This window comes from Mytilus trossulus, chromosome 11 (assembly GCF_036588685.1).
Source record: "Mytilus trossulus isolate FHL-02 chromosome 11, PNRI_Mtr1.1.1.hap1, whole genome shotgun sequence".
NCBI lineage: Eukaryota > Metazoa > Mollusca > Bivalvia > Mytilida > Mytilidae > Mytilus > Mytilus trossulus.
The window spans coordinates 22,900,569-22,914,503 of NC_086383.1; the positions used below are offsets into that span (position 1 = coordinate 22,900,569).

Consider the following 13,935-nt stretch of genomic DNA (forward strand, 5'->3'; position numbering starts at 1 on the left):
ATTGTTAATGCGGATGGGAAAAAAATCGGTTATCACAAAATAAAGAGATGGTTAAATGCACAAGACAATTATTCGTTACAAAAAACTCCCAGACGTTCTTTTAAGAGATTACGTGTGTATACAACTGGAATTGGTAACTTAATGGACGTTGATCTAATGCAAGTAAGTAATTTATCACAATGGAACTCTGGATTTAATTTTATACTAGTTGCCATAGATTGTTTTAGTCGTCGGCTTTGGATGCAAGCATCAAAGAGTAAAAAAGGTGTTGATATAGCCAAAGCTTTTGAAAAAATCCTCCAATCAGCAAAGGTAGACAAGATCCGCTCGGATGTGGATGGGTGTTTCAAGTCGAAGGTTGTCCAAAAACTTTTCAAGGACAGGGGAGTGCGACATTTTGTTACTAAAAACGAGATAAAAGCAAACTATGCAGAGCGTGTGATACAAACCATAAAAAATAAATTTTATCGTTACTTTACTAAAAAGAGAACGTATCGGTACATTGACAACTTACAAAAGTTTGTAAAGAGCTACAATGCAACACCACACAGGTCCTTAAACTTCATAGCCCCCAACGATGTTACACCAGAAAACGAAGCGGATGTATGGGTTCAACAATACTTGAACAAAAAAAAATCACATGATAAGAAGGTACGACCAAATACTAAAAACACGAAACAACTTAAAACCGAAGCAGATTTGAAGAGAAAAAAAAGAATGCAACGACGAAAGAGTTACACATATAAAATAGGTTCTCTTGTTCGAATTGCTTATACGCGACACATCTTTAACAGAAGTTATAGTCAAAAATGGACGGATGAGATATTTAAAGTTGTGCGGAGATTTAAAAAGCAGAACATCAACATTTATAAATTGGGTTCCTTTTATAACGATGAAATGATTTTAGGTGAATATTATTCTGCTGAACTCCAAGCTGTTGATAAATCAGATGCATCACTCTGGGTCGTAGAGAAAGTTCTTAAAAAGCGTAAAAGGCGAGGGAAGACTGAGTTTTTGTGTAAATTTCAAGGTTGGCCTGATAAGTATAACCAATACATTCCCGAGGAAGACATTCAAACATTATCATGACAAACGACGATATTGACGAGGATCACATTATTTTCTTATTCAACGATCAATCAAATAAGTATTATCCTGAAAATATACCTTCAAATTTCAAGGTTCACCTAAGTGACACATTGTATTTAGAAGGAAAGTGGGAAATAGCTGTTTTGGATTTTTATTCCAAGGAGAAAATTTCAACTGTTAAAAAAACCAAACACGAACTATACATTTTTTGTGACGTATGTATGGGTGTAAGTCTGTTTCACAATGAGTTTTCACTTTTACGACGTGTATTTCCTACACCAAACAATACTTGGAATTACGTTTTTTCTAACCCTATTTTCGTACCTGTGAAAAAAACTGAAATCCGCGACTTAGAAATACATATTTTCGACGAAAGTGGAGAACAAGCGTCATTTTTAAATCAACGTTTGTCCTGTACACTACATATTAGAAAAAGAAAGGGGAAGTGTCAACGATGAATGCAGACAAAATGTACATTCCAAGCATGGAGAAGTGGTCGAAATATTATCAAAATGTTGTGCAGGGGAATAATAAAACGTATATAACGCACATTAAAAATACCGGACGAAATGGGTCTTTTATGATACCTATTGAGAATCAAAAATCACCGTCAACCTCGTCGAAATCTAATGAAAAGTACAATATTCATCTAGTTAGTCCAAGTGCGCAAATGGTCGAAATGGCTAAAGAGTCTTTAGAAGATGAGGGTTTGCATATAAAAGGAAAAAAACGTAAACGAAAGACCAGTCATAAGGCAACCAGCAGTGGAGTTGGCGTATGCAAAAAGAAAAGAGAACCAAAACGAGACGTTTTTTCAGAGTACATGAATTAAAAATGGCTTTACTAACATCACAGAATAACTTTACAGAAGCTATTCCTTCACAATTAGAAGTTTTCGAGATACCTCCATACCAGTTAGGAGTTGAGTCAATTTCGTATGAAGAATGTCGGCCTACATCACAAGTAACAGCCTACAACCCAATAGAATTTAATTTGTGTGCCCAGAACGGACTAGAATACATCGATCTCAGACGGTCGAAACTGTATGTTAAGTTGCGTGTAAAACATAGCAATGGAGACAATATTGCTATAGATTCAAAGGTGGCACCAGTAAATGGATTTTTCTATGCACTTTTTTCTCAAGTCGACTGTTACCTACAAGGTTCACTGGTATCATCAAGTAATACCAACTACTCGTACAAATGCATGATGAAAACGCTACTCGATTATGGACAAGATGCAAAAGCATCACAACTAACGAGTGCGTTGTTTTATAAGGACAGAAGTGGACACATGGACTCATTTGATACTAACACGGGTCTTTACGAAAGGAAAAAACTGATAGGTAATTCTAAGAGCCTTGATATGGAAGGAATGTTGTTTCACGATCTTTTTGAAATGGATCGTTACTTATTAAATATGGTTGACGTAAAATTGAAACTTTTCAGAAGTAGACCGAGTTTCTGTCTAATGTCAAGCGAAGACGATGCGGACTATGATGTTGTCATTGAAGATATTGTCGTTAAAGTGTGTAAAATTAAGGTCAATCCGGCAATCATTTTTGCTCATTCGGAAGCATTGAAATCAACAAATGCTAAATATCCCTATACAAAAACAGTAATGAAACATATCACTCTCATGATGGGTAGTACGAATGCAGTGTTGGAGAACATTTTCCAAGACGTGAAACCAAAACGAATCATCATGGGTCTAACTTCGACAAACGCCGTGAACGGTGATTATCAACTTAATCCGTGGAATTTTCAACATTTTGACTTGCAACAAATAACTTTGTACTGTGATGGAGTTCCTGTAGATGGAATTCCTTTGAAACTACAATTTAACGAAGACCGGGGTGCAACAAATGTTGCAGCGTACGTTAAAATGTTTGAAAACTGTGGAAAGTGGGGCGGAGATGCGGGGAATGAAATAACTAGATCGGACTTCAACAATGGATATGCTTTATTCTGTTTCGATTTACAACCTCACTTTTCAGATGCCAACTATCTGTCACTGGTAAGGCAAGGAAAAGTCAGACTTGAATGTCATTTTGCAACACCCTTACCAGAAACTGTCTCTTTACTCATTTTAGCCGAAAACTCTGGCTATTTTGAAATAACGGAAAATCGTCAGATCAAAGTAGAACACTAAAATTATACCTAATACTGTTTGTTGTATTTTGTCCTATTTAGATTATGTTATGACACAACCACATTATATGACATTTCTTTTTCTGTGTTTAATATTTCTATTTGTCTAATAAATATTCAAATATAATTCTTTTACTTGTTTTTTTTCTTCCTGTTCGTCTTTTAAAATGTCTTCGCTATAGAACTGATGCATTGATTTAAGGTTTTTTTACATTGTTTTTGGTAATTTACCTGCTTTCAGGTAATTTATTAAGTTTGAAAACCAATTTGGAAATTTTGTGCAAGAGTGGTAAACATTCATTTAATTAAATGTTTTTCATCAAAACTTAAACACAACCAAAAACAAACCAAATAAAAAAATATACGTTTGTATCAAACATATAAAACTCGAACTAAAACAATGCAGACACACACTAAATTAAAAAAAAATAGTAAACAAAATAGAAACAGGAAAAGAAAGTAAAAAACCATTTTCTGACTTTGTCTAGCGAGAAAAGTATGAAAAGATATTTAAGATCATCAATCAAATTGACCAGTTGGAACATGGAGATTGGGTAACATAGCACAAATGTTTTATTCTTCTATGAAGACCACGAATAATTTATATCTTATATTTTTTTTACAGTCGTGATTTTAACGCACTTATATTTACACACCGCTTAGAAATGAAGAAAAGATTTACACAACTGCGTAAGGTCCATTTAAATTAAAGACCACTCAATTTATAAAAGAGTGTATAATTTGTTAGTATGGTTGTTGTTGTTTGATTTAATTAAAATGATTGGGTGTTTTTTAATAATAAGGTGGTTTTTTTAGTTCATACTAGTTAATCATTTACCAATGAATATGTATGTTCAATATGTAATATTTGTCACTGTAATTTTAACAAACGTTAATGATACCGATGAATATGTATGTGCTATATGTTATATTTGTCACTGTACGTTTTATACACGTGAGGTGCGAAACTGTATTCTAGTAAATCATGTGCCAATGAATATGTATGTAATATTCGTCACTGTACGCTTAACAAACGTTGTCTTTTCGTCTATTTTATCCTCGATGTTGTCAGATATTTTTTTTTTCAATTTATGAATTTGATTGTCATTCTTGTATCTTTAGCCCCTCTTTTAAGACTTGTTTCATAATTTCCATTTAATACAAATAATGAATGAGATAGAGATGATTTATAACGCTTTCGTGTTCGAGGAGCGAAAAGGGAGAATGTATATATATCTTTGTAAGTTAAAAAAACAAACATTGATTAAACTATATCATTTGTGTGAGGAAAAGAAGCAAATTGAACAGTGGAAGAAGGATCTTCTTTCCAAACTGTTCTTTACCTATAATTAATTAAAAGAGAAAAAAAAAATGACTTTTTTTAAAACGTATTTAAAGGTATGAGTGATAAGCGACGTGGTTCCTTTATTAAACTTACCAACATGGAAGAGACAAGAAGTAATACGGAGAGCACACAAACGACTTGGCGCTTCATGGGAGAAAATATTCCCAAAGCAGAAATCGTGTATTTCTGTCAAATAATTATTGTAATAACAATTGTTATAGCATCACTTGTTAATATAACAATGCAAAATGGAAACACTGAATTATGGATTAGTTTATTGAGTGGGTGTACTGGATATATTTTACCAAATCCATCCATCCGAAAAGTTTAATTAAAAAAAACATGGCTATGCATGCACGAATATGGTATGACCCTACGCATGAATATACCTGTATTTAAATCACTGTATATAAAAACACCACAGTCATCATGACTCAGTGTCAAATTGATTTGGTGAGAGAAGCAACCAAATGTGATTACGAACACCTCGACACAAATTTATTGAAGAGAGAAGCTGTGTTTACCATTGACGACGAGACTAAAGTAATTATTAAGAAAACAGGAAGACGACTACAGCAAAAGACATTCATTCATATCGTTGTAAAGGGTAAAAAAATCAAAATCAACAGAGACGTGTGGCTAAAATTGTGTAATCTGAAAGAGAGTATAGTGTTTCTACATTCTTTTATTGAAGATCACTAAACTTCATTTGTTTTGAGAACAATCGCCATGTCGGGCATGGAGAAGAAGCTTCTAACTACAGTCTTGATCTATTCTTTTGCCGAGGTGTTACAGGAATTGATTACAAAGAAAACGAAAGAAACGTGTTCTGGTTGCCAAGTTGAACACCCCAGTCAACATAACCACGAATGTTTGATGAAAAGCGAGCAGGAGCACTTGGAAAGACATTTTGAAACAGCATGTCGTTCGTTTTTACTTTTAGATGTGTTGATTAAATTCAGAGAAGACGTAAAAAAACTGAACATGTCTTCAGAATTTGTGTGCAATTACTTCCTACTTAACGTGATCGTATTGGACAGACTACGTAGTCAAACAATAAAAGACAATGTTTACCGTTTAATGGAAAAAAGAATCAAATCACGTGAAAACTTAATATGACATTTTTTATTTTTTTTAAATTTCTTCATATATTGTACATTGTATGTAATTTTATTTATTATTTATATTCTTGTATTCATGTTTGAAATTTTGTGCGTTCAATAAATATTTCTTAACTTGTTTTCTTTTTGAAATTTGTTGGTAGAACTGAGGCTTTTCTTTCACGATTTGGTTTTTCAATGTTGGTTTTCAATATTCTGTGGTCAAATGATTTTTAACAGTTTTTGCATTGTTGGTTGAGAACGGAAGCTTAACACGTCAAAAAGGAACACCGATGCCAAACACGTAAAAAAAAAACATACCAAAATATAAAAAAGGAGCTAAATACATGTAAAAAGAAAAATCAACAAAAAATACTTATGTATCAAACATATAAAACTCGAACTTAAACTTTATTTCAGTCATTTGTGGGAAAATAAAAACTGAAAAAACTCAGACCATGTCGAGTGGAGATCGTACGCTTTTACCTTTCCAAGCACCATGTTCTATTTTAATTGTGGGACCGACACAAAGTGGAAAGACTATGTTGACTTTTCGCATAATTAAACAAGCTGGAGGTATGTTTTCAACCCCTCCTGTAAAAATTGTATATTGCTATTCTGTTTATCAAGAATTATTCACAAGTATGGAAAAAGAAATAAACAATATAACTTTTCATGAAGGTTTACCAAGCAGTGATCAAGTGGATGCATGGTCAGAAAAAAGGGAACATATGCTTCTGGTTTTAGACGATTTGCTCGCAACAGCAGTGAACGATGTGGAAGTTTTAAATTTATTTACGGTAAAATCTCATCATCAGAACATAAGTCTTTTAATGCTTACTCAGAATTTATATCATTCTCCGGGTAAATTCATGCGCACCATTTCCCTGAATGCATCTTACATTATTTGTCTGAAAAATCATCGTGATCAACACCAGTTAACCGTACTTGCTAAACAAATTTTACCAGGTCAGGTGAAATATTTCATGTCGGCCTACGAACTCGCCACCAAAAAAAAATACGGATACTTGACGATTGATTTGAGCGCTCACACAGACAAACTTTATTTACTTAGAACAAATATATTCATTGGAGAGAACTGTGTGGTTTTTCTTCCGAAATAATACTTAAAAAGCTATGAGTAAGCAAGTGATTAGACACGTTAATTTTCTATCCTTATTGGCTTCCGCTGAGGATCAACAAAGACTCGCAATGATAAAAACGATGAATAATGAACAATTTAAGATCCTACTAGAATGTATATACAACATTTTACATGGAGTCGTTACACTATCTCCGCTAAATAAAAAGAAACTGTTGGAGTACAAAACGGTTATTCGTAAAATCACTGCCGAGGACACCCAACGTTTACATCGAAAGAGACTTCTTTTAAAGTATCGATCAAATCTCATTCCTATAGTAGTAAAGATTGTGCTTGCTCACTTAAAATGACGAAGGAAATGATTCTTATTCCTAAACATAAATTCGAGGCTGTCTTACAAAAACAAAACGAAGATCAATCGAAAGCGGAAGTGGTGTTAAATGACACTCCACCTCGAGACAATGACCAACACAATCTTTCTTATGACCAGAAACCGTTACATGATGATTTACAATCGTTAATCAATATCACTATTCCATCTAGATATAAAGACAAAGCCTTGCGACTTTTGCTTTACTTACAAAAACAACCATCTATTAAGTGGGACGAACAAGGTGAAGTTTGCATTGACGGAAAAGTTATTTCAAACACTCATATCGTTGACTTGATACGTGATTCAACAGTTCCAATTGGTCGTAGAAAACTAACAGCTGGTATACATCAATTCTACCAATTTCTAAAGTCTACTGACATTCCACTTTGTTTGTTTAGGAATGTCGAAAAAACAAACAAAGTACGATTCGAGTCTACCTCTTATAAAGAAAAGAAAACAGAAGAAGAAAATAAGGAGAAAGAAGAAACAGATGAATACAGTGAAGATAGTGACAATGAATACATCCAACGGAATAAAAAGACAAAAAAGACAGAAACTAATTTGGAAACCCAAAAGAAAATGTATGTGCAACGAGACATAAACAGTATATTTACAATAAAAAAGAAGAGAAAAAAATGGTTACAATTTAAATGTTTTAACTAAATCTAGAATATTTTGAATAAATGATTAATACATGAAATGTGTTATTATTTTGTGTTAAAAGAAACTATATACAGATGAGACAACGAGGTGTTTATTTTTAAACAAACTAATTGAGAAAAGAAAGAAAATAATATCAAGAATTTACAAAGAGAAAGAAAGAAAAACTTTTTTCATTTTTTTAAATATCCTTATCTCAACTAGTTTGTTAGAAAATACAGTTAGCGGTTTGTTAATATTTCTTCTCTCTTGCAATCTGTTGTGTAGAGTATTTCCTGTAAAAATAAAAAATAGCCTGTCTCTCCTTCCGTTACAATTAATTCCCTTTATTCAAACAAAGGATCCGCTAATTAAGTTCGAAAACAATTGGATTTTCATTGTCTGGAAACAACTGGTTAATTATCAAAAGGGATTCCTCTAATCTAGGATATAAATTAAGAGTCGTTTCTCTAATCCGAAAACAAATATATTATAATTAGCATTTGTTTATCCTAATCAGGATTAAAAGGGTTAATACTCGGTTCTCTAATCCGAAAACAAATAGATTATAATTAGCAATTGTTAACTCTTATCGGGATAAAAAAAAAGGAACAAAACATTGAGGAGCACTAATCTAGATTAAAAGATAAGGATTATCTTAATCCGATTGATTGCACAATGATGTGCTTAAAGGAACAAAAACATTGAGGAGCACTAATCTAGATTAAAAGATAAGGATTATCTAATCTAGATTAAAAGATAAGGATTATCTTTATCCGATTGATTGCATAATAAGCTGCTTAAAGTTGCATCATAAGCTGCTTTAAATCGTACCATAAGCTGGCTTAAGAAGATTAGAGGGGATTATAAGCTGGCTTAAGAAGATTAGAGGGGATTATGGGCTCCGTAATCTCCCTAATTAAAATGGTAGAAAAGATTACGGAGGGCAGTCTCATAACACACTACTGACTAGATAGGAAAGTCTTCATCTTTAAATTCTTATCTTTTTCCGCGCAATTGCTCTTACATACATGAGATCTTTTTTTAATTTTGCCCATTATACCCTATCCTTTTATAATTTAGAAACCCCGCTATTATCTATTCTTTGAATTCTGCCCCACCTACGATAGTAAAGGGACATTATGTTTTCAGGTCTTTGCCTCCGTCCGTTCGTTCGTCCGTCCGTTCGTTCGTCCGTCCGTGCGCCCGTGCGTCCGTTCGCTTCAGGTTAAAGTTTTTGGTCAAGGTATTTTTTGAAGAAGTTGAAGTCCAATCCACTTGAAACTTAGTACACATGTTTCCCACGATATGAAAACATTATCAGAGACAAATGACTGAGGTTTTTATCCAAATAGATGAAATATATAAGACTGCAATATAAGAATCAATCAATTTAATGCTATGAATGATATTACTTGTCCTGACTTTATGTTGATTAAGAATCTTTTTAGAATGTTTTTTTGATATATTTTATAAGTTATCTAAACTAGTAAACTCGTCTCTATCAATGATTGAACATATTAATACCGATGAAATAAACGCTATGTTCAACTTCCACCCTGTATAGTATTTCTATTTAAATTTGATGAGTTGAGCCTTTTCTACTGATTGGTATAGATAATTCTTATGGGATACTGATACACCACTGTCCCGGGTTAAAAAGAGAGTTAGAACCCCGCTAAAATGTATTTTTGTCCACCTGATGAGTCAAGCCTTTTTCAACTGATTTTTTATAGTTCGTTCATATGTGGTACTGATACACCACTGTCCCGGGTTAAAGGGAGGGTTAGGACCCGCTAACCTGAGCATCCCCGCCACATTACATGTATGTTTGTGTCTTTCCCAAGTCACGAGCCTATAAATCAGTGGTTGTCGATCGTCTGTTGATTTGTTACATATTTGGTTTTCGTTTATATTTTGTACAAAAATTAGGCCAGTTTTACATTTTTCATTTCATAGCCTTTTATAGCTGACTATGCGGTGTGAGCTTTGTTTAGTGTTTAATGTTGCACGGTGACCTATAGTTGTTAAGTTCTGTGTCAGCTGATATCACTTGGAGAGTTGTCTCATTGGCAATCATATCACATCTTTTTTTTCTAAATCATGTGGTATGTAGAACTAAAGCGGGGTTAAGAGCACTTTTTGACAACTATGTGTAACTTAGGAAACGTGATTCAAGGACTCAAAAATATAATTGGGTGAAAACTTTACAGCACAAACAAATACTTTTATAACGATCTAGTATATGGCGCAATACAGTACTGATATGTTCAAGTCACAACGACAACACAGTTGAATCCTGTGATGAGTCAAATTAGCTAATCATAACATGTGAATGTAGGTTACAAGAGCGCAATTATTCGTAATGCATTTTCCATAGGATACTACTGGTGTTCCGCATTTTTTTTCTAGAAGACTACACAAAATAGGGAAAAACGGGTAGGAATTCCTGTATCTAAAAATGCCAGTGTTGCATTATAACCAAACACATAAATTAGGGTCATGCGGCTCAAATTGACTTGAAATTCAGTTGAAAAGGTCGTCTTTTTTTCGCTAAATGAAAAAGCATATTTTTTATGGATCCGACGTGCAGAAATGGAAGATGTTATCTATACTTCGTAAAATATTCACATTTTATTCGTGAATAAGCTTTCAATTAAATGTATTTCCAATCCTGCATCATCCAATCGGAAGCCGTAAATGATTCTGTTCTGAGTACTATCTTGGGGTAGAAAAACATATCGGTAAAACTTAAATAAATAATTGCGCTCTTGTAACCTGTACTTCGTTCTTACATGTATCTTGAAACTAAATAATGTATTTGCAAATGGCGACATGCATTTTAGTACAAAAGCAGCATAGCAAATCATATTGTCAAAAATTGCAAACATGTCTGTCATTCTACATCTTTCGATCGAATCTAACCAAACACTTTGCACTATCATGCGTTTGGATAATGCATAATATTACACCACAAGCTACGGCCAACATCTTGTGTGCGAAGTTAAATGGAATAATCATAAATAGTTTCTGAGATAAATAAATCCCCACATGTGAAAACCTCCTTTTTTAAAACTAAAAATGTTGACGGGCGTATAATAATATACCGTACCAAAGCACTACATGGTTTGTAACTTGTAAAGCATGTTGAGTTTTATTTTTAATTCAAAACTTATGCTACATTTTCATTTTAACTTTTGATGAGGGTATTTTAAGTACGACAATAATTTAAATACGTTAGTATTGCAATAGTGGTCCGGGATCAAACGGTATACCAAAAATTGATATATCTTAAATAAAACTGAATATTATTAGGAAAGAAGCATGAAGGGTTGTGTTTTATTGGTCAGTACATGTACACAAATGTAGGGGCATGCAATGTTGATCAATAAAAAAAAAACACGGGTATAACAATCAGGTTTTTGCATAACGTACACTGATGGTTCATAAAAATAATATTTTCAATTTAATATTACATATTTATGCATAGTGAATTGGGTAACAATTTAATATTTATTTAAAACATATCAGTATCAATATACACTGGGTATCTAATGGGTAAACTCAAAATGTAGCATTTGAAAGAAAGGGAAATCGTAAAAATCACACACAATTCGTTTTGCGTGCGCTTTTTTTAGAAAGAAAATAAACATAGATACGTTGGAATCGACAGATGCGTGGACTATTTATTAATAAACTGTTTTTTGTGATACCAATAATCGTCTGCTACTAGTATTCGTCATTCTTACGTTCACGCGGCAACATTCGGATAAACTTTCATTACTTTCTTGGTTGTTATGCATATTACTACATTGTAGTTAGTTAAGATTTGTTCGGAACTAACGATTTTTTTTAACGATAAAGAACGATACGATTGGATATCTTTGTGTACCAGAAATGTGCGTCTGTCCCAAGTCAGGAGCCTCTTGACTTTGTTATATATAAAAAAAAAAAGAAGATGTGGTATGATTGCCAATTAGACAATTGTCAACAAGAGACCAAAATGACACAGACATTAACAACTATAGGTCACCGCATTGCATTTAACAATGAGCAAAGCCCATACCTCATAGTCAGCTATAAAAGGCCCCGATATGACAATGTAAAACAATTTAACGAGAAAATAAACGGTCTTATTTATATAAAAGAATTAACGAAAAACAAATTTGTCACACATAAACAAACGACAACCACTGAATTACATGCTCCTGACTTTGGACAGGCACATTCATAAATAATGTGGCGGGGTTAAACACGTTAGCGGGATCCCAACCCTCCCCCTGACCTGGGACAGTGGTATAACAGTACACCATAAGTCTTGTATATATATTTTTTTAGGAGCCAACTGAAGGACGCCTCCGGGAGCAGGAGTTTCTCGCTACATTGAAGACCAATTGGTTAAAAAAAATAGTACACAAGACATAACATAGAAAACTAAACACTAAGCAACACGAACCCCTCCAAAAACTTGGGTTGATTTCAGGTGCTCATGCAGTGAGGGTATTCAATTGATCTACAGTATTCCCTCTTTGAACAAAGCAATGACCAGTTTGCTTGACCAATGGTGATTGCATTATAGAAACTGCTTTTGTGCTTGGACATGTAGGAGTAGACATATAGCCATTATCATCTAACAACGATCTTTTGACTGGATTTGATTGTCTGAAGCGCAAGAGTCACTGGACTTTCAAAGTTACTCTTTACAACAGGAGTTTGAAATAAAGAAACTGCTACTTGAGACCGTGAATTGCCTGAGTTTAGAGTTTAAAATAAAGATACTGGAGAACTTGTGAACAATTTATTACTCTTATTTTGGTCATGAAGGTTATGTCATTCAAACACCTTTTAACACCTGGTTTTGAAGATTGGCACTTTTTTTATAAAGTCTACAACAGTTTGGTCTATTTTCAAAAATTTCTCATAACAGCTTCGACACACACACCCTTCTGAAACTGTAATCTGTCCATACCTTGCCAATAACTCCGATATATTTTCCCCAGCTTTATTTTCCCGTTTAATTTTAGACATGTTATACTACGCTTTCTTTCGGTGTTATCCCGCATGCACAGTACACTTTTGACGATTTTCTTGGTGTATTTAATCGTTTCGATGAATCCATCCCGACCAATAGTACTACCAAACTAAACGACCTTTTTGTTGTCTACTAAGTTATGCATATATTTATTCAGCCTCACTTTAGATTCAGAGTCAACTGGCACTGAATCAATCACGTGGTATTTGTTCCCTGGAATTCCAGGCTACAACTTTGTTTATTGTAGTACTATGTTGTGTTATTTTTGAAAAGCAAATGCGGCAAAAAATATAGGTAAAAATAGAAATATCATGAATAGAGAATATTCATGTCTCAGAATTGACATGGATGAGGTTTTGAAAAAGCAAGGTCTTATAAAAAGTTAAAAAGTACTGAACTCAGAGGAGAATCCAATCGGAGAGTACATAATCACATGGCAAATCAAATGACAAAACACATCAAAAACGAATGGACAAGAATTGAAGAACTGTCATATTCCTGACTTGGAACAGGCATTTAAATGTAGAAAAGGATGGATTAAACCTAGTTTAAATGCGCTAAACCTCTCACTTTGGTGACAGTTTCATCAAATTCTGTTATATCTACAATGATAACATTGACATTTAACATTGATAACATATGATACTTTTCCTGATTACATAACGACTTCTCCTTAAAGTACTTGATCTATAATCGATATGGAAATCGTTTAATGGACTTTAATTACATTTAGATACGTTGTGTAATCAAACAGAAAAAATCATGAAGAAAAAAGTTTTCAATAACATAAGAGAATTAAAAAATTCTAATATCAGAAAATATATCATACGTATATTTTCCTATACTTCATAAGTTATAAATTTTTATATATCTAATGTTTTCATGTCTTTGAAATTCATATGGCATTAAGTAGATGTGGTATAATTGCAAATGAAAAATCTTTCCAAAAGAGACCAAAAGGCATTCATTACGTTTTGAAATATCGATATACAAAATAGCAATCATATATTTTTATATTAATTATCTATTTGCGTAAACTAATGGACTCTGATACAATCACTATTTTAAACATTTTTAGATAGATTAAACAAATATTTCATATTAA

At 33.2% G+C, this 13,935-nt stretch overlaps 1 protein-coding gene across 1 annotated transcript; it reads left to right on the forward strand.

Annotated features, from left to right (window-relative positions):
* The first annotated feature begins 1,923 nt into the window (after nt 1-1,923).
* Nucleotides 1,924-3,240, forward strand: LOC134689861 (uncharacterized protein F54H12.2-like). Its single transcript, XM_063549830.1, has one exon. It carries the CDS (start codon nt 1,924-1,926, stop codon nt 3,238-3,240), a length of 1,317 nt encoding a protein of 438 aa, XP_063405900.1.
* Nucleotides 3,241-13,935: the final 10,695 nt, after the last annotated feature.